Source organism: Notamacropus eugenii, chromosome 1 (genome assembly GCF_028372415.1).
Source record: "Notamacropus eugenii isolate mMacEug1 chromosome 1, mMacEug1.pri_v2, whole genome shotgun sequence".
NCBI classification, from domain to species: Eukaryota; Metazoa; Chordata; class Mammalia; order Diprotodontia; family Macropodidae; genus Notamacropus; species Notamacropus eugenii.
The window spans coordinates 193,244,540-193,266,154 of record NC_092872.1 but is presented as its reverse complement, the minus strand read 5'-3'; the positions used below and the strand labels follow the sequence as shown (position 1 = coordinate 193,266,154).

The 21,615-nt window shown below is 36.8% G+C and overlaps 1 protein-coding gene across 3 annotated transcripts in view; it reads left to right on the top strand.

Annotated features, from left to right (window-relative positions):
* The window catches only part of ABLIM1 (actin binding LIM protein 1), a 402,054-nt gene that overhangs the window by 146,330 nt on the left and 234,109 nt on the right, over nt 1-21,615 (top strand). The window contains exon 1 of one of the 3 annotated variants that reach the window (XM_072623263.1): nt 5,978-7,383. The exons of the other annotated variants lie outside the window; for them this stretch is intronic. Coding sequence (XP_072479364.1) covers nt 7,140-7,383 — 244 coding nt within the window. The 5' untranslated portion in view covers nt 5,978-7,139. Of the gene's footprint in view, nt 1-5,977; nt 7,384-21,615 lie in introns of those variants that run through there. 3 annotated transcript variants of the gene reach the window in all.

Below are 21,615 nucleotides of genomic sequence, written 5' to 3'. Positions count from 1 at the left end.
CATGATGCCTCTGCCTTAGAAACTTGACCTAAATATCTTTTTAGTTTGCAGAGTATTTTCATAACTTCTATTCCCGTTGTATGTGTGTGTATGTGGGTTTGTGACAATGTGTTTGTTTAGTGTTAGTTACATTACGGAGAGATTTAGTGTTTGCCTTTGGGGAGGTCAAGGTTTTCTCCTCAAATAGTTTGAAGTAAGGCAGTTCAATCCCTCCTGGATTTCCATTTCTCCATTTGTAAAATGGAGATTGAATATTCTGCTGCTTCTTCCTCTCAGAGGACTATTGTCAGGATTAACGAATTAGTGGTTGTAGAACACTCAGGTAAAAAATAGCAGAGCTTCAGAGTGGCTATTAATAATAAATCAGTGCAAGATATATTTGTGAATATGTGCGGGCAGATTTCCCAGAGTTCTGACACTATCAAAGGGAAGGAAACAGAGTTTTTCTTTGGAGGTATGTGCTCTGCGCTTGCTCAAAGATGTGGCTTTATTGTTTCTCTTCGTAGAGTTAATTATGTGTAGATAGGCAGTTGAACTTCTTTCTGGAGTCACCATGATCCTCCTGTTCATGTTGCCTGAGTACATACATATCCCTGTTATTTTTCAGGATCTGAATGATGGCTCATTTAAATAGGTTCCATGGAAAAGTCCATCTGAATGGACTGCTGGTTATAGTTTCTTATCCATGGTAGTCATAACTTGTTAGACACAAATTGCATGAAATTTCTTTGGGATGACAAATGTTAAGCCCAGAGGTGGGGGATGAAAGAAGTTATATGCACTTTTTTTTAGTGGTAACTAAAAATTGGAAACAAAATGGGTACTTACTGATTGAAAAACGGCCAGACAAATTGTACGCTCTCTTCCTTTAAATATGTGTGTATACATACATACCTACATATGTATGTATATATAAAATGGATTATTGTTATGCCATAAGAAATGATGGTTGCAAAAAATTCAGAGAGATTTGGGAAGACCCGTGTGAACTGATCCAGAGTGAAGAAAACAGAACAAAGTGAATAATTTATACAATAATTGTAATGATATAAATGAAAACAACAGACAACTTCATCAATGCTGTCACCATTTGTGACTTCAGACAGTGAAATATGCCTCTTTGTAGGTACAGGATTGAGCAGGCATTGTCTGGCATAGCCCGGGTGTTGATTTGTTTTGATTAAATAATTTTTATTTTGTTATTAGGGGGATTATTGGAAAAATCAGTGAGACATGATAGCAGTGTTAAAATATTTTTTTAATTAAAAAAAAGAAGCTACAATGAATGAGAAGTGAAGTCATAGAATGTTTAGGAACTTTAGTGTTTTGCATTAGCTGATAAATTTGGGGTTTTTCTCTGTGTTCTAATGGAGTGACAGTAAAAGGAGGTTGACAAGAAAGAGAGTTTGAGTCATTGACCTTCAAAGTGAGAAATCCTTCGGTCAGTGCTATCTGATTTATTGCTTTTCTCTGTACTTTCCCTTCTCTGGGGTTTGGTGGGAGCTGGGCTGTGGCATACAAGGCTGGAGCAGGCACATCATGCTTTCTGCTGGGACTTTAGCACCTTAGCTCCTGAGAGGTGCTTAGGGGAAGTGCTGACTCTGTGTTTCTCCTTCCATCCTCAGCTCTTTCTCCCATCCTCAAGGACAGACTGTACCCTAATTACCAACCACTGGAATAGGATTCCTCTCACCACAGCTGGCCTTGGCCTTTCTTTGCTTTTGCCTGTCGGAGTAAAATGCCCCCCACTTTTGTGGTGGCTAGACAAGCTTTTAACTATGATGAAAAGAATTAGCTTTCCTGGCTCACTGTATAGATATGGGGAAAGAGAGGAGCAATAGATGTGAAGTGTGTAAAAGATTATTTTCTCATATTAATGCAACTCATGGTTGCTCAGGTGTGCTGGGCCTTTGATTCTGAATCTTCTAACCTGGTATTCTGTCTAGCACTGAGTCAGTGTTATTTGGGCCTGGGTACCATGAAACACATAAAAACTTCACTGGGATAAGACAGGTGACTTGGTAGCTTCTACAGGTGATTGCCTATGTCTGGATTTTACTTGGGTGTGGCAGCTACTGCGTTGTTTTTAGAATAAGTGAATCATGCAAAAATAAGTATTCATTTTGTTGGGCTAGAGGTTCAGTGTGTATGGATTCCATAGAATTAGGTTTATTCTCTTTTTGCTTCCTTTGAAGTTCCCTGAGCCTGTATCTTGTTGGGAAATCTTGCCTACGTTCTACTGTGAGAGAGAAATTCGAGATATTTGCTGTCTGCTAAACTAATTATGTTTTAGCTCTGAGTGGCTCGGTGCAATCAATTCTGAATGCTCAGCAGATTTTACGTAGTATCTGAATTATTAATGGAAATGAACTGGAAGAGAGAGTGTGGTCGTCTTATTCTGTCCTAAAGAAGCCTTTGGCCGGTCTGGCTGCAGGAGAGAGGTTGCTTCTTGTAGAAGGATGATGGAGGAATCAGGCCTTCAAGTGGAGCAATACCCTGATGGGAGTTTGTGCCAATATGCCCAGAAAATTACAGCCTGCTTTGGAGGGATAGGTAAGAGCCCTTGAAAGTTGGGTTACACTGAGGTGAGACCTGAGACTAATGATATAGATGAGCTGTTCAGCAGAGCCAACCAAGTACCACAATCCTGCCTTTAGTTTGTTTGTTGCACACTGACAGAAATGGCAACCACACATGAAGAGCCTGAATATAACAGAACTTAAAATGGCTGGATAGTCACCACAGCCTGGACATTGGCTCAAGCTTCTCAGCTACAGTCACTATCCTGGGCGCTCCCATTTTAGAAATTGTTTCTCTGCCTTGATCTCTTCCTGTTTGTGTAACTGCAGGTGTTAGAGTAAAGAGATAATAGGGGATCTTCATTTTTTTTGCTTAATCAGTAAAGATTTAGAAATTTATAGTCTAAAAAATTACGCTATTATCAGTGATGAAGCTGCAAGATATGGCTTTGGACCATTTGCTCAGAAAATTAAATGGGCATATTTCATTTGTTAAGAAAGATTGTCTTTAAGTAGATTGTGTTTTTTTAATGTGATTTTCCTCATTGGAAGTAACAAATCTTATGATTTAAAGTGAGGACGTTTCTGTCTGGGGGAAGGAGAACATAATTATTAAATATAATGAGATTATTTAGAGAAAAGGAAGAGTTCAAATATGAAGTAATTTAAACTGCAATTTGAGAAGTAGATGGTTTAGCACAGACATTTAACTGTACAATATAATCTTAAAGGTGGTGTGATGTAGTGAGAATGTACTGGATTTGGAGTCAGAGGAGATGGGCTCAGATCCCGTTTCTGACATGTATCAGCTCTGTGCCTATGGACAAATCCCCTCACCTTCCTGACTCTTAACTGATTCATCTGTAAATGAGAATAATAATATCTGTAGCACATACTTTGTGGGGTTACTGTGAGGTTCCAATGAAATAGCATGTATACAATGTTTTGCAGCCTTAATATGCTATGTCAATGTTACTATTAACATAATGTAATGAGATCATAAGTTTCTGTTAGAATCTCCTTGAGATGCATGTTACCCATTTTTAATTTTCTCCCTAGAATTTAGATCTAGGCTATGTTCTTTGCTTTCCTGATATGATTAGGAACAAAATACATCAGATTAAGATTTGCCTGCCAACCAAAAGCACTGGAGTGAATATTAAGCCTTCGTTTATGAGGACTGTCTTTCATGGGTTTTATGCCATTTGAGAAGTTTTTTTTGCATACACCTGCCTGCCACTGAAATGAGTCTCCTCCACTGACTCCCTTGCTTCAGTCCCACTCACTCTTTCTGCCTGGATTCTGCAATGTGTTCCAGGCTGATAGCAATGCGGTGATGCCCCAGTGAAAGAGCTGGGAATGTTGGAGGATCCTTAAATGTTTGCTGCCAAATGCATCCCTGGGAGTCTAGAAAAGTGACTTCCTGGTAGGGTCAACAGAACCAGCTCTTTTAGAATTGAACCTTAACATCTGTTGAGTGCCCAAAGGAAGTCATGCAGAAGGATGTGAGTTAGAAGGTGACCCTTCAGGGAGAGGTGAGAAACGAAAGCTCATTCTCAAGGCAGCCCATCTTTCAAATTTCAGCCATACATGTTCTTGGGTGACATATTTGACTCTGTTTGGAGTCTGCTTATAGTCATTGTGTACCTCTACACATCCCTGTGAGCAATCCTTGTTTTTAATTCTTTGGAGACTGTAGTGTTGTTTTGCAATTCATTGTGTAGGAATTACCTTATCCATCTGTAAAATGCTGCTGCTTTGGGGGAAGGTAAGTAGAGAGGTTTTCTATGGCTTTGTTCTCAAATTCTCTGAGGCACGTGGTAGGTAGAAGCTTTAGGAGTATAGTGGCAAATATAATAACACTATTGTTGTTTGCACCCTCTGCTTTATTGTTATCCACTGCACAGTCCCTTTTTTGTTGTCCAGAGTGTAGTGAGGGAAAATTACTATTTTCCTTTCACCCCACATAACTTCTTCAGGTCTCCTACTGCATATGGAGGTGGGGCTGTAGTGACCTTATAGCAAAAATAGTTAATCCACAGGAAGCCCTTAGTCGATCCCTGACTGGTAGAATGGAAATACATTTTAGCTAGAAATAGCTAAAAACTGGGTTCTAGTCTGGTTTCTTCTATTAACAAGCTTTAGGACTTCGTTCTGATCTTACCGCCTCTGACTTCAGATGGCTTTTGCCATTTTTAAACTGAAAGGACTTGGTCTAGAAGATTTCTAAGATCCCTTCAACCTTTAAAATGACATTTTATAATTCTTCAATATAGGTTTCTTTTTTTAATTTAAAAATCATAATAGGAAAAATCCAGTGCCAGGACTTGAGACAAAGTTTTATTTACTTGTGACTATTGCACAGCTATAAATTATTCTTTATTATTAGATTTAACCTTAGCTAGGTGGCTGTGTAAGAGAAGTAAATGCTTATTTTCTAACCTATTCTTTTATGTATTAGCAAACATTATTGTCATGCTCTAATATGTAACTTTGTAGACATTTTTAAACTACATAATTTGCCATTTGTTTCTGCCTGGGTTTGATTTTTATGAAGGTCCTAAGAGAGAAACTAGCTTAAACTTATATAAGACATACAATATTTTTCAGTGTAAGACACACGAGTATGTAAGTATAACATAGGCTTGATGAAATGGATTAGTTTGTATTTGATCTTGGTGACTGGATTTGACTGTATCCTTTCACCTCTATTACCTTATGCTTGGAGGTGGGAGGGATTAGATTGTATTCAGGATATTATTAGCATTGAATTAGTGAGGTGAGAAATGAAGAAAAACAAAGAACACAACCATCTTTGTGGACAGGGCTTCCTTTGGAATTTTGAAAAGTCTAGGATGTCTCTTGCCATAACTTCAGCTGAATTTGCTTCATAAATCTAGAAGCCAGATTACCCAATCTAACCCTTTCATGTTAAAGATGAGGAAATTCAGGTGCTTGCCTAAGGGCATAGGTAGTAGCACAGCTGGATTTCAAACTTAGATCCTTTGACTTTTAAGTCAATATTCTTTTCACTGCACAACACTATTCCTCTGTCTCATTTTCTTACAGCTGAGAATAATAATTGACTAGATTTTGAGGTTAAGGAAAAGTGAAAAAATGGTCTTTGCTAGAAAATTTCTGTGACATCTAAGAAATTGACTTTTTACCTTGTAATATTTTCTTTTTTTATATTTACCTTTAATTTATGGATAAAACATTTCCATAACATAGCATAATAAAAATATCATTGCACGTGAAACTGCAAATTTACTATGTACAACTTGCTGCTCCTATTACATATATAATAAAGTTATATAAATTTCTTTTTTTCTTTTTTTTCCTTCCCTCCCCACGTAGAGATGACTATCATTAGACACAAATAGGTATATATGTGTAAAATTTTTCTGTACAAACTTCTACTTTCTCTGTAGGCAGATGACATCTTTCTTTATATGTTCTTTATAGTTAATTTGGATATTTATGTCAGAATGACTTATTTGCTCAATATATTTCTTAAAATGGTATTGCTGTTACTGTATACAATGCTCTTTTGGTTCTGCTTATTTTGCTTTTCATTATTTCATGCAAGTCTTTCCATGTTTTTCTAAGATCATTTCTTATAGCATAGTAGTATTCCACCACAATCACATACTACAGTTTGTTCAGTCATTGATCAAATGAATCAGGCTACCATGTAAATGTAGGCTACTATCTAACAAAAATATGAGGATGAAAAACATACATATTTTTGTGATTGGGTGTGTATGTATTTCAGTCGAACTGTCATGTATGTAAGTAAATATATAAATATGTAGGGAGTTAATCAAGAGAGGTGAGATTATGATTGAGACTTTGTATCTTCTTATATAGACTGTGATTTCTTGTGTGTGTGTGGTGTGTATTTAAATCTTCTGTGTGGTAGAATAAAATCTATCCTGTGTATATCTATTTTTGTGTCTTACAAGATCTTGGGGACTTTTACCAACAGCTGTAGATACCCAGATATGATCCATGAGCTAAGATTTCTGGGAGTAAACCCTGGGTGGGAGCATAATGAGCCAAAAGGGTCACGGATAGACATATGATTCTTGAAGTATCCTGCAAGATTGCACCCAGTATGTGTAAATCCACAGCATCTGATTCTGGGCTACACATTTTATAAACGTACATATATGTCTGTATGTATGTGTAGATGTGTATGTGCATACACACACATTTTATGTATGTATACATACAAATATGCTTATGGGCATTTTGCCATACTCTTATCAGAGTAAACTGAATATACTAACACCAACTGCAATTGAATCCTCATATATCTCAGCTGCATTAATGGATATTAATCTGGTTGTGTAAGCATACATATATAAGACAGATTGCTGTAGTCTGAGTTACTGGTGGCAACCCATCTCCAGTACAGGTCACCTGACCAAGTGGGTGAGGAATCCTAAGCCCTTGAAGGTAATCCCTTAAAAACATATCCTTTCTAATCTTCTTTGTTGGACAATGAAAAAGGGAAAGAGGGAGGCATAAGAGCCAAGTAAGTGCAGTGAGGAAGCCCCATTTTCTTAGACTCTTGGACCCTGTACTCCTCCCTTTGACTTTGCACTACTTGTAGAGATGCCTTCCTTCTGTCTCTTAAAATGCTTGGGGAAATTGTGTGGCTTGGGGAAAAACAAAAATCTGTCATCTGCTGGAGCTAACCTCAGGAGCTCATTCAGGAACAGACTGGTGATTGAGGACATAAACGTCACTGGACTTCCATACCCTCTTCCCAGAAGGGCTACCATCACTCATTTGTTATATCTGAATCCAGAGGATTACTGCTTATGTGCTCACTTATTCAACAACTTCGACACTCTAGGTAAGCATTAAAGGACCCAGGCTGGAATCTGGTCAGTGCTGTTATGTCTGGTGCACGTCACAGGATATAGTCATAAACTCATCGGCTGAAACATGTTCTCCAAACAAAGCATGGGGCTGTCAAATGTCCTGAATTGCTGATCCTGGAGGGTACATGTGAAGTCCATAGTCAGCTAGGTATAGGCTGAAAGCAAGATTTTATTTTCTGTTCATATTCTGTGATCTCAGCAATGAGCATTTCTCTGTTTAAACTTAATGTTAATGATTGTGTTTCTATTATAAGAATTGTGATGGGAAAGAAAAGGTTTAGCTCAAAGAGAGTGGTTTTTTTTATGTCACAATAAAGGAGGAATGGAGAAAAATAATACACAAGGTAGCATATCGGCACCCAGTGAGGTATGGAATAGGTGAAGTGAAAAGACAAGTAATGAAGTAATGTTATATGGCCAAGGGTATTTAGGGACCTGAACAATGAGGTTCTTGTCCTGGGAGAGGGGTGTGTGTGTGTGTGTGTGTGTGTGTGTGTGTGTGTGTGTGTGTGTGTGTGTGTGTGTGTGTGTGTGTGTGTGTGTGTGTGTGTGTGTGTGTGTGTGTGTGTGTGTGTGTGTGTGTGTGTGTGTGTGTGTGTGTGTGTGTGTGTGTGTGTGTGTGTGTGTGTGTCTGTGTGTGTCTGTGTGTGTGTGTGTCTGTGTGTGTGTGTCTGTGTGTGTGTGTCTGTGTGTGTCTGTGTGTGTCTGTGTCTGTGTGTCTGTGTCTGTGTCTGTGTGTGTCTGTGTGTGTCTGTGTGTGTGTCTGTGTGTCTGTGTCTGTGTGTGTGGCAGGACCCTATCCACAATACCTTGTTGCCTCTGATATATGGTAGTATTTCTCATAATGTCAAGAGTGAATTTTAGTCTAATTTTAAGAATTTCATAATAGAGACAGAAATAATGTATGAACTGAGGGGTATCATTCTAGGATATCAGGTAAAGGGAGAATGCTTTTAATGAAAAATTATTAAATACTAAGGAATATAATAGTAAAATATGGTACCTTGGAGTGTTAGTATAGAGGACAGGGAGAAGTTGAGTTAAGATGGGGTTACCTAGGACTGGGAAAGAAGCTAAAGAGGAAGGAAAATTGCCAACTTGTTTTAGTGGAAATCAACTTCCCATCCTAGATGGCTGGTATTAAGAGCTAGATTGGGCCAGCTGTGCTGCATAACTCCTTTGTGAGGGTAAACAAGTTATTTGCCTCCCACTGCCATAAAATGATAAGGTCTAATTTGTTGTGATGGTGGGGATGTGATTATAAATGTTGGAGGGAAGTTATTTGTTTTTCACTGTAGGAAAGAAATGACTGGCAAGATATTATTTTGTGAAGAATATCCTGTTTTAGGACAGGTTCTCAGAGGAAGTGCATCCTCTTGTTCTCACAAATATAGGCTATCAGAACCAGGTGCTCTGGGAACAGCTGGCTAAGTACTCTAGGATACATGCAAGACCTCCAGCTGCTTTTGACGTTAAAGATGATGTATCTTCTCGTATGATGATTTTTATTCATTAAAATCATACTTTGTATTAATATAGCATTGTCTATTTTTCAGCATATTCTCCCCTAGATATCCTTCTTCATCTAACAAGTATTTATTAAGCACCTACTGTGTGCAAGTGAAGTGTGCTAAGTCATGACTTAGAAGGTCAGGTGTGGTCCCGATGCTTTAAAGAGCTTGCACTGGAGCAATTCATAGCAATTTTCTCTGGTGGGCAGAGTAGGTATGTCTGTTTCTATTTTTAAATTTAGATGAGAGACTAGAGATCCTGGAGTACAGAAAAAGGAAATAATAGTAGTTTAAAAATAGGGAGTACGTGTGCCTGTCAGTGTCTGTAAGTCTGTCTATCACTAGTCTTGTGTGTCCATTTTTATCTATGTATGTCCATATCCATCTTTACCATCTATCTACCCATCTATACCATATCTATCTTTCCATCCTTCTGTGTCCATTTTTATCCATCTATATCTATAACCATCTTTATTCACCTGTCTTATCCATCTATACCCATACCTATCTGTCTATCTATCTCTATCCTTCTGTGTCCACTTTTATCCATCTACATCCATCTTTATCCATTCGTCTATCCATCTAGATCCATATCTGTCTATCTATTCCTATCCATCTATCTATCCTATGTGACCCTGGACAGTTCGCATAACATCCTTTGGCCTCACTTTCCTCATCTTTAAAATGAAGAGGTTGTATTAGACACATCTGAAGTTGATGTCAGCTCTACATCTCTGATCCTTTGATCTCATGTTTGTCCCTACCTTTGCTAATGACATTATTTTAGGAAGTTATGGAAACTGTCCTTTAAAAAATCATTGCTTACTCAATAGGGGAAGTTTAGCAAATAAATACTTCTCTAGCCATACTGGGTACATACAATGCTAGATTAGCAATAGGATTTCCTTTTCCTCCAAATAAATGATCTCCTCTTCAGAGAACTGGATGTATGTTTTTTGGGGGTCTGGGGAAACTGATCTTCCCTTTTGAGGCTTAAGCTCCAGCTTTATTGAAAAAGCATAACAAAATAAATGAAGAAGCCCGTGTAGGCGATTCTCTTTCCAAAGACCACACTGAAGAATTGTACTCCTTGTCCCTACTCTGTGACTGCAGTTTTCAGAGGCATTAAAAAATATCTGAATATGGTCCTGGCCCTGGTCTGTCATATCAGTCAAATCCTAAGCCAGACATTTTGAACCAAGGATTATTCTGGGATGAAAACAGATATAGCATTGTCATCCCCTTGGAGAAAGCCATTCACATTCCAGAAGGTTTCTCTGAGTAATCCCATGAATGGAATGGTTTAATGAAGGCAGGTGCTTAATGTTCTTTCCATTCTTTCATTCATTAAAATCTTCAGCAGTGACCTGTGCTTGAACATTCTCCCTGAGGGCCACATATCCAGACACATCAAATAGTTTTGAGGGTGCATGTTAACTCTTCCATAGAACACTTGCTCAGTGAGAAGATATCCATTAATTATGGCATGACTGGAAAAAATGTCACGACCAGAAGTTGTTTGTTTGTTTTTTTTTAATTCACCTGCAAATATTAGATACATAAACCCTACATGAAACTTCAGGAAAACTGCCTAGGTAAACTAAATGTGTCTAGGGGTGTAGGAAAGACAAGTTGTTTCTCTTAGTTTTCCCTCTGCTCTTTTAATTAATGACAGTTTTTAAAGAGAGAATAGAAAAGCCTGTAGTGACAGATTGAAGCATCTGTTACGCTGGGGGAAGGAGTGGGGGAATATTACCTGGTGACAGAATGTTCTTTAGTGCCCTGGACAGCTCTGTTCCCTGTTATATTTTGGTTACTTTCAGTTTATTTGTTTGTTTATGGGATCTTGACCCTTAAAACAGAAAGCTTAGTTGCTGAAGGGATTAAAGACAGATGAAGGCTAATTTTTCTTCAGTCTAGAGGATAAAAAAAAATGAGATTTGAAATTATAGTTACATTTGAAATCAAATTTAAAATTGTTTTAAAAAAACATTATACTTAAAAAGTTTGCATTAGATTTTCTGGTTCTTATTCATAGACCTCATTCTATTAGCTATTAATATATTCTACTGTCTCCCATCTCAGAAACCTGAAAACTCAGCATCTGCCTGTCAATCTGTATCAACCATCCGGTCAACCCATCTAAAATATTGTGCAAGCCACTGTACTATATCTAAAGAATTATAAAACAATAATCCTCTCAAGGAGTTTAAAGGTTTTGTGGGGCTGTACTGGAACTGTTAGAACTTAAATAGCTAATAAGGAGTGAGGTAAGAGAACTCCTATCTGCCCTCAATGAGTTCAAGTCAGCTGGCAAAGATAACCATATTCCGCAATAGTGAAAAATGCCAGATGTGGTTGTTGAGCTACTTTTGGTGATTGTTGAGATCCTGGAGATCCTGCCACAGAATTGAAGAGTAGTAAATAGTGTCCTTACTTTTAAGGGAGAGACTGGCACATAACAGAAAGAAAAACTAAGCCCTTATGACAACTATTTATAGTCAAGCAAAACAAATGCCCACCTTGGATATGTCTGAAATTGTATCTTACTCTGTATTTTGAGTCCATCACTTCTGTGAAGAGTCAAGTAGCATGCTTCATCGTCCATCCTTTATAATAACCCTAGCTGGTCATTGCATTGATCAGCATTTTCAAATTTTTCAAAGCTGGTTTCCTATATAATGTTGCCTTTGTTATATAAACTGTTCTTCAGGTATTTCTCACTTTATTCTGCCTCAGTTCATGCAAATCTTTCCAGGTTTCTCTGATGCCAACCATTTTTGTCATCTCTTACAGTATAATAATATTCCATAAACTGATAAACCATAATTTGTTTATCCAATTCCTTAACAGATGAGCACCTTTTTTAGTTTCTAGTTCTTTGCTACTATAAAAAGAGTGGCCATAAATTATTTTTGTACTTATGGGTCCTTTTCTTCTATCTGCTCTCCTTGGGATATAGTCCTAGAAGTGGTATCACTAGTGGAAGGATATACACAGTCAAGTGACTTTTGGGTTACAGTTCTAAATTACTTTCCAGAATGATCCAGGGGTGGGGAACTTGAAGCCTGGAGGCCATTCCCCACCCTTGATTAGACCAACTCACAGCTCCACTAGCAGTGCATTAGTGTCTTTATTTTTCTACAGCCCTTTCAACATTTGTCATTTTCACATTTTTGACTTCTTTGCCAATATGAGGGGGGTATGAGATAGAAATTCAAAGTTGTTTTACTTAGCATTTTCTAATTTTAGTGATTTGAATACTGACAAAAAGGTAATAAACAATAAAAGGATATATATATATATATATATATATATATATATATATATATATATATATATATATATATATATATATATATATATATATATATATAAAATAAGTGCCAAGTAAGTGACATAGTCAAGGCATTACTCTGGGCTAAATGTCATAGACGTAAAAAGTAGAATTTTAGAAGACCTTCTAAGGGTGGGTAGGATATGGGTATATGCATATTCAGGAAAACCTGAGAGTCTCCATAGGAATAGAAAGGAGAGATAGAAAATATTAAATTCTCAACTGTATTGCAAGATTCTCTTTTAAGCTTGCCCTAAATTCTTTTTAAACCATATGATTCTACAATGTTTACTTTCTTGACTGCATTATAACCTTAAGAAATGTCCTATCCTCCCATATTTTATGTGTGATTAAATTTACTGTAATTCTCGATATAACAGGTAAATAAAAAGCAATCCCAGTTAAAGTCACAGGGTAACAAATTAGATAAACTGCATTTGTTTGGCATGATTTTTGAGTTTTGACTTTGACAAATCTGATTCCTCCCTTAGAATGGCTTATCTTTAGAAAGAGTTAATGTTTGGTCCAGAAGATCCCTGTTGCATGCCAAGGTAGTTCTAGATGATAGACTCACTTTTGTCACAGAGTTGGTCCTGAATCTCAAATGACATCAAGGTGATAGCTGCCAATAGGAAGTGATTTGGGGTTATTACCATATTCTGAGAGGTTAAGCTAGATCTCACTTAGGGCATCCAAGGAATACTGTAAAGCAAATTATACAAATCTGCACTATTTGAAATTATAATATATGTAAAATATGGCAATTGCTTCCAACCTAATTCAGACAATGTGACCACTTCATGAGATTCATTATTCATACTAATTTGGACCATGGACTAATTGACCCCATGGTCACATCCTTACTCCAAGGATGGTGCTCTCTCTGACATCATGGTGCCTCTTTATAGGATTGTAAATAGGATAAAAAATTAAGAGCTCGAAGAAACTTTAGAGATCATCAGGTTAAACCCATTCATTTTGTAGAGGAAGAAACTTGGGCCCTAGAGAGGTCAAGCTCAAGGTCATATGTGTGGAATCAGTGATAGAGCTGGGGATTCAAAACCCAGGTCTTCCAACTCCAAATCTAGCACTCTTGTGAAATTGTGTCAGAAGGTTAAAATGTTTTGTGACTTTTATCATGGAGATGATTTGGATGATTATTTCCTTTATTACTGCCAGAAGCTCTTTAACACAGCCCCAAGTTTTTGTTTGGTTGCTGTTTGGAAACCTTTCGTTATGCCAGGGTTTTAGCCACAGATAGAAACTGAAATGAATCAGAGTGCGTCAGGGAGACACTGACTCACAGCATCCAAAGAACTTGCTCGCAAAAGTTTGTTTGCTGTCCAAGTGGAAAGTGAGGATTCTAATGACATAGCTGAATACTCCAAGGGAGGAGAATTGCTGAAATACATACAAGCTTGTTTGTGTAAAAGTAGCTTATGTTGAATATTCAGGCCAGGGTTTTTCATAGTTCCATTAGTCAAAAATATGCTCAATGAGTCAACAGTATGACATGGAAGGAAAAAAAAAGCTAACGAGATCTTTGTTTGGACTGAACCTTTGATTTCATTAGTGTAAGGAACTCCCAAAAAAGAAATTCCTCATATCAGCTAAAATCACTTTGTAAACTTAAAGTTTTAACCAGTTGCTTAGGGCATTGACAGTTTAAGTGACTTCCTCAAAATTTAATGATAAGTATAGTAGAGGCAGGGTAGATATTTCATTCTCCACGCTTTGGCTCTCTAACCACATTGCCATATGGTACCTCTTTTAGTTTGAGATTTTAGGCTAGATTTATAGAATGATAACATCTACAATGAGGGACTTATTGTATACTGCTGTATCCTATACTGATCATGTTGCAGAGTTTTATAGGTTTAGAACTGTCAGGGAGCTCAGAAGTCGTTTGACTTAAGCCCCATAATTTTATAGGTGAGAAAACTGAGGCTAGAGAAGCTAAGTGACTTGCCTAATGTTATACAGGGAGTAAGTGGCAAGAGTTTGGTCTTGAACCCAGGTCCTTTCATAGCTACTCAATTCTCCATGCCATGTTTTAAGAAGGATATTTAGTTGGGAGTATATCTGGATAAAAGTGTCCAGGATGGCAAGAAGACTTTAGACCATACTATATGTGGTTCAGTTGAAGAAACTGAAGAAGAGGAAGACTTGGGAAAGGGGAGGCCTGGTACCTGTCTTTTTTTTTTTTTTTTAACAAATTAATTAATTAATTTTTATTTGTAACATTCACGTCCATAAGTTTTAAATTTTCTCCACCTCCCTTCTTTCCAAGACAGCGTGTAATCCAATATAGGCTCTACATATATATTCTTATTAAACATATTTTCACATTAAGCATATTTGTATAGAAAAATTAGAATATATGGGAGGAACCAAGAGAAAGAAAAAACAAAACAACAAAAGAAAGCAAATAGTATGCTTTGATCTGCATTCAGACTCCTTATTTCTTTGTTTGGATGTGGATGGCATTTACCATCATAAGTCTTTTGGAGTTGTTTTAGACCCTTGCATTGTGGAGAAGAGCATCAAAGTCAGTCCTGGTAGCTGTCATGCAGAAGAAGAACTAAATTTGTTAGATTTGTGGAAAATGCAAAAGCAGAGTTCTGCTTGATATAAGGAAAAGTTTCTAATGACTATCTATCACATTAATACATTCTTGGTGAAGCTATGAATTGCCCCTATCATTCTAGAAAGCGATTTGGAATTTTGCTAAGAAATTGACTAGACTATCAGTACCCTTTGGCCCCGAGATTCCACTGCCAGACATCTATTGCAAGGAGGGTAAAGAGTCAAAGAAGGGCAGAAGGTACTCCAAAATATTTAAGCAGCGTCATGATAGTAGCAAAGAACTGCAATGTAGATATCCATTGATCAAGAGATGGCTAAATAAAATGGGCTACCTATGTGACAGAATATTACCATGGCATTAAAAAACCATGAATATGAAAGATATATAGAGAAATGGGTGGGATGTCATGTAATCTAACACAAAATGAAACAGTCAGTGTTCACAATTACTATAATGGAAATGGAAAGAATAAGGATAACTACAACAAAATTAAAACTGGATGGAGTATAATTATATTGATCAGAAGAAGAAATATGAGAATATATTTCCCTCCCTTTTCAGAAGTTGAGAAATAAAAATGTCGAACATTTATTTTATGCTGTAGAATTTGGTAGATATATTGATTAATTCTGCTGAATTTTTTTTCTCATTCTTTGTTATAAGAGTTGGCTTTCTAGGTAGGGCAACTAGGAGGGATATGTTGGGAAATAAGTTAAATGAAAACAAAAAAAGAGATCAATAACAACTGAATTTATTTAAAAACTGAATAGGCTGCCTTAAGAAGTAGTGAGTTTCCATTACTGGAAGTCTTCAGGAGTAAAGAAGGAAAGAACAAGGGTTTATTAAGCATCTTTTACATGCCAGGCACTGTGCTATGTGTTTGACAAATATTTAATTTCATCCCCAACAAACCTGGGAAATAGGTATTATTATTTTCTCCATTTTACATTTGAGGAAACTGAAGCAGTCATAGGTTAAATGACTTGCCCAAGGTCATACAACTAATAAACTACTGAGGCAGGATTTGAATTCAGGTCTTCTTGACTTCAGGCCCAGTGCTCTATTTACTGCCCCATCTAGCTGTTGCTAAGAAGAGACATGATAATTAGTTGAGACCATTGTAGAGAGGAATTTCTCTTTCCAGTTTTGATATTCTGCAGTTCTATGCTTTACATTTAATTTATAATGATTTCATTCCATTGTACATGATTTGACTGTCTCTGAAAAGGGAGCGGGGGAGGAATGATTCAGTGTAATTTACTGTGGCCATTAGTGCTATTTCTAAATGAATGTTTTATCATGAGATCTATGGGAACTTTCTGCATAACAAAGATACATTTTTGCAAAGGTACTGGACTGATTTTTAAAGAAAATGTGGCTACCCAAAGAGAAAGGAAACATGTATGGTCTTATAATGGGCCCACTATCTTATATTAATCATGATATATATAGAGAGAGAGAGGGATAACGACATGGCAAAAGCTTCAGTACTGAATTCAGAAGACACAGATTCCAGTTCTAGTTCTAACAGTTACTAGCTGTGTGACCTTGGGCAGGCTATCTAACCCTCTGAACCTCATTCATTAGAAACTTTTCCTTATATCCCCAAGAATAGTATGTATATCAAAATGTTTTATAAACTATAATCACAATCTTCAAGTTGTCTGAGGAAGTCAGAAGGAGATTTGGGTTATAATCTTGGCTTTTCTGTTGAACTAGACAATTGTGAGTGAGTGAGAAGTGAGAAAATTTTTCTATTTTCTTTTTTGCAACCTTAAACAAGTCACCATACCTCATTAGGTGTCTGTTCTCATCTGTAAGATAAATGCATCGATTATATAATCACCAAGGTCTCTTCCAACTCAGTTTTTGTAGTACTGTTAGATTTAATAAAAGAAATGACACCCTGCTCTTTGAAATACACTGGTGACATTTTTCACAATCTCTAATCAAATGAGCCATTCAGGAACCTCTGCTGTGGAAGGTGAATTGGTGCTAAATTATATTATAGTCCTTAATGTGGTTATGGCATGCCTAAGTTATGGATTTGTGTCTTAGAATGTTCTGTGTAGGCTTTTATCCTTTGACCTTGACTGATAACTATAGATTTATCTTTCTGGGTAGTTTTCAATCCAATTAATTCAGCATGCATTTATTACATTCCTACTGTGTACAAGACACTGGGCTAGTTGCTGGGGACACTATGCAAGGTAGGACATGACAATCCACCTGCCCACTCTGGTGCTGTTAGTATGATCCCACACACTCATTTAGGCAATGGGAGCAACTTCAAGATAAACAGGGCGCTGTGCTATTAGGGGCTTTGCAGATTAGAATCAAAGAATTAGAGAGTGATGAGAAACCTGTAGTTAACCTAATATATACCTAACACATATCTAGTCATCAATGATATTTATATATTTGTATTTAATATATAGTTATTGATATAAATATTAATATCTATATATTTCAGTTTTGTAGAGCACTTTATATACAGTATTATCTCATTTAGAGATGAGAATACTAAGGCTCAGAAAAATTAAGTGATTACACATCTAAATTCCAGAGGAGGTAGTAACTGAACCTAGACTCCTGGTTTCTAGTCTAGTCCTCTTTCTCAGAAGCTCTTTGCTGGCTGAAGACACTAGATTGTGTAACTCAAGGCATCAGTGTTGGAAAGTTTTCTCAGACTGTTGTTAAGCACATGGGCAAAATATTGAAGGAGCAGCCTCTGTTCCTAACATGCCAGATTACCAGGTTAAGAGTTTAAAGACCTGACTTCCAGCCCCAGCTCTGCCCATGACACAGCTGTACAAGCTTGGACAAGGTACTTCTCCCTGCTCTGATTCTCACTTTCCTCATCTGTAAAATAAAGAAGTTATATAAGGCTCCTTCTCAGCCATGAACAGTACTAAGACTGCTTATTCCTTTTGATGAAAGTGCCTCCTGCAGCGTACCAGCTGTTGACAGATGTAAAGATTCTTTTTCTGTAAGATGGAAGATAGTTATGTGTCTGCACAAATACTTCTGCTGGAGCAGCTGAAGTATTAATTGGGATTTCCCTTATTTCTGGCTGCTGTAGACCAAAGAAATGCATCTAGGCATTTTTAGATGGCACCACTGCCCTCTAACAGAGGGAGAACACTTAGTATTCTGGATGACTTGCTTTAGCTCCTGCAGAAGGTGCATGCCATGATGGCAGTGTATATATTTGTGTTTTACAGGGGCTGTCCTCTCAAATCATAGCTGAAATGCTTGAAGAGAATGTAAGTGTCTAGTTAGCAAAGAGTTAGCTCTTTGCTATGGATTTTGCCAAGACATAACTAAGAGGGGTGGAGGTCAAATGGAAGAAAAAAAATAGATCAAGTGAATGTTGGGAAAAGTTTTCTCTGACAATGAGAAATATTCTATTAAGAAACAGTGTCTCCATGGAAACAGCAGACATTCCATTCCCTGGGGTGGTTAGCTAGGGTGGCCAACTTATTAGGACTACTAGAGCTCATTTTTCTTTTTGCATTTGTAAAAGCATGGCATTCAGCGCTCAAATTTTACAGGATAAGGTAAATAGGGATTGTAATGCTTATCAGCTGGTAGAATCTGACACATGAAAACTTAGATAGAAAGCCATGATATCAGGGAATAAACTGGAATGTGAATTAAAGCAGAAGTTTTTATCTAGAATAAACAGGCACAATACAAGGTCATGTTGAAGTTGGAGATCAGTAATTTGTATGCCAAACCTGAGAACACTGAGTAAATCAAAGCAGATTTGAGGCATCTCAGTTCAGCAAATGAAGATTCTTTGGAGTGACCTTAGCTACAAGATAAGGGTGACTCACAAAAAATGACTCTCCGTCTCTAGGGCATGCTGAGTTGGCCTTACTCTACAAGGTCTGCGTTGTTGCAGAGATTCTAGGCTGTTGCTGTGTGGTCCTGTACATAAAAGATGGAACCTTCTTTTAATCTCTATGTAGTGGCTATTGATATAAATCAAACCTGATTGACTTGAGAGGAAATACTCTACTAAAGCAGACTACTGCATATTCTTGACATGTACTTATGTAGCTGATAGCAAAACTGTTTGAATTTTAACCCTACTCTTAAGATTTCTCTTTGTGTGCCACTAGAAAAGAATACAAAGTTAACCACTGTTTTTCATGGATGTACACACAGGTACGTACGTATCTGCATGTGCAAACATGTATGTGTATGTATATATACATATGTAGAAATATACATATGTATAATTTTAATTTTTTTTATTTTTGAATACTCTCAAGCTAATATAGTACTTCTCAGGAGTGTTTGACATGCTTAAAATTAAATCACAGAGTGTGAGATTTCCTTTATTATCATGAGATCCTGCAAATTCTACTAATAAGTACCTTCTCTCTGTAGCTAATTGCTTATTTTACACTCACATTTTAGTTTGTTTACAAGTAGTATTAACCTTCTAAATGAGGGTATTTATATATAGTAAGCTTTATTTTTTTTTAACTGGAAGCCATTACTTGGTAAAAATATCTAGCCCAGTTTCTGCTAAAGACTTTTGGGGCTTTTAGTACATGAATAGAAGTAAAGGACTATCCTGATAGGGAATTCCATGGGGATTCAGAAATAAAAAGTCTTAAAATTAGTCATTTGAATGAAAGGATAAGAAGAAAGATCTAGAAGATCAAGTATTTGGAAGTTCTAAATCAGAGGATCAAAGACTAAAAAAAATTGTTCAGAATGTAATGAGTACCAAGAAAAAATAACATTTCTGTATACAAAGTAAAAAGAGAAAATTGTATGTGAAACTATGAATCTTTGCTCTGTACAGCTTGAATTTTTTAACAAAGGCCATAAAATAAATTCAACATGTTACTTCCAGAGCCACTTTGCTTATCTGTGTTTCTCTCTGAACTTCTTTCTGTTTCCTTCTTTGCATTTTTTAAAATGCTTCCAGAAACTTCTTTTCTATTTCATTTTGGCAATACTGTCTCTAGCTCCACCCCTTCCAAATCTTCCCTTTCCAAATAAAAATGAAAAAACACAGTTCTTTTAACAGATAAACATAGTGAAGAGAAAAACAAATTCACATTTTTTGTCGTCTTCAAACATGTATTTTTCATTATATTTTTTGGGCTCATCAGTCCTCCGTCAGAAGTTGGGTAACATGCTTCATCTTCAGTCCTCTGGATTTGTGGTTGGTTACTAACCTGGCCAGAACTCGGAATTTTTCCAAGTTATTTTTCTATACAGTGTTGTTGTTACTTATGTACAACGTTTGCCTGGTTGTGACTACTTCACTCCTCCGATTTGTACAAGTTTTCCCAGATTTTTCTGCAACCATATATTTTGTCATTTCTTTCAGCACAGTCGTATTCCATTACACTTACATATCATAATTTGTCCATCTATTTCCCCAGTTGATAGCTATCCTTTTGGTTTCCTACAACAAAGACAGCAACTATAACTATTCTTGTACATGTGGGTCTTTTTTTCCTTTCAAATCAAAGACTTTTAAAACTGGAAATGTTGTTAAAAATTGCCTAATCCAATTGCTTCACGTTTCTGATGAGGAAAATGAAAGCAAAAGAGAGCAATGACTTGCTTAAGGCTTCATAGATAAATCTTAGACTGTAGGGAATTTTGGAATCATCTTTATTTATCCTTCTCCCCTCCCATGATCTATCCACTCTCTATGAAATGCCAGCTTTTGTGGACAGGTGCATCATCGTCACCATCATCATCATCATGATCATCATGATCATCATGACTGGACTCCTGCTTTCGTTGTATAAGGAATTTCTAGATGAGGAAATATAATAATGACTTTTATGATGATGATGATAAACACTCATTTATAAATTGCTTTGCAGTCTCAAAGTGGGATGGCTAAGTGGCACAGTAGATAGACTTAAGACTTGGAGTCTCAAATCCAGCCTCACTTACTAGCTGTGTGACCCTGGCCAAGGCACTTAACCTTGTTTCCCTCAGTTTTCTCATCGGTAAAATAAGCTGGAGAAGGAAATGGCAAACCACTCCAGCACCTTTGCCAAGAAAATCTCACATGGGGTCACAAAGAGTTGAACATGACTAAAATGAAGCAACAACAGGAACAACGATATCAAAGTGCTTTCACATTTGCTGTTTCACTTGATTCTCACCACCTTAAAAAAGGAGGCAGGGAATTAATATTTTACACAGTAGGAAACTGAGATTCAGAAAGGTTAATTAAGCAACTTGCCCAAGGTCACATAGCTTATTAAAATACTGCCTATTCATAAAAATTTGTTCAATCCAGTCCTTTGTGCCCAATACTGTGCCCAGGTGCACAGAAGAAGCATATGACCTGTTCCCTGCCTTTGAAGCATTTATTTTCTTGTCATCAAAGCAAAATGAACACACAGGAAATAGAGAACAATTAAGTCCTAAAAGGTATGTCAGTGGTAATAATTTAAAGTTAAGATTCATCCTTGTAGGTTAAAGAAATCAGAGAAGTCTTCAACGAGTAGGTAGTGCTTGAATTGGAAGAATTCATAGGATTAAGACAGTTGGTCACACAAATGTTTCTAATTTCATGTTTCATAATTACATAAGTTTGTAATGACTTAAGTCATAGAAGGTAGGGATGGCGATGGTATATGTTGGAATAGATAAGAAGAAAACAGGACAGGTATGATACAGTGTGGAGATCAGCCTCATTGGAGGTAGAGCATAGTGAGAGAAAAGATTGTGCAATTATCCTTCCATATTCCTACTTTTCCCCTTGTGGTCTTAATAC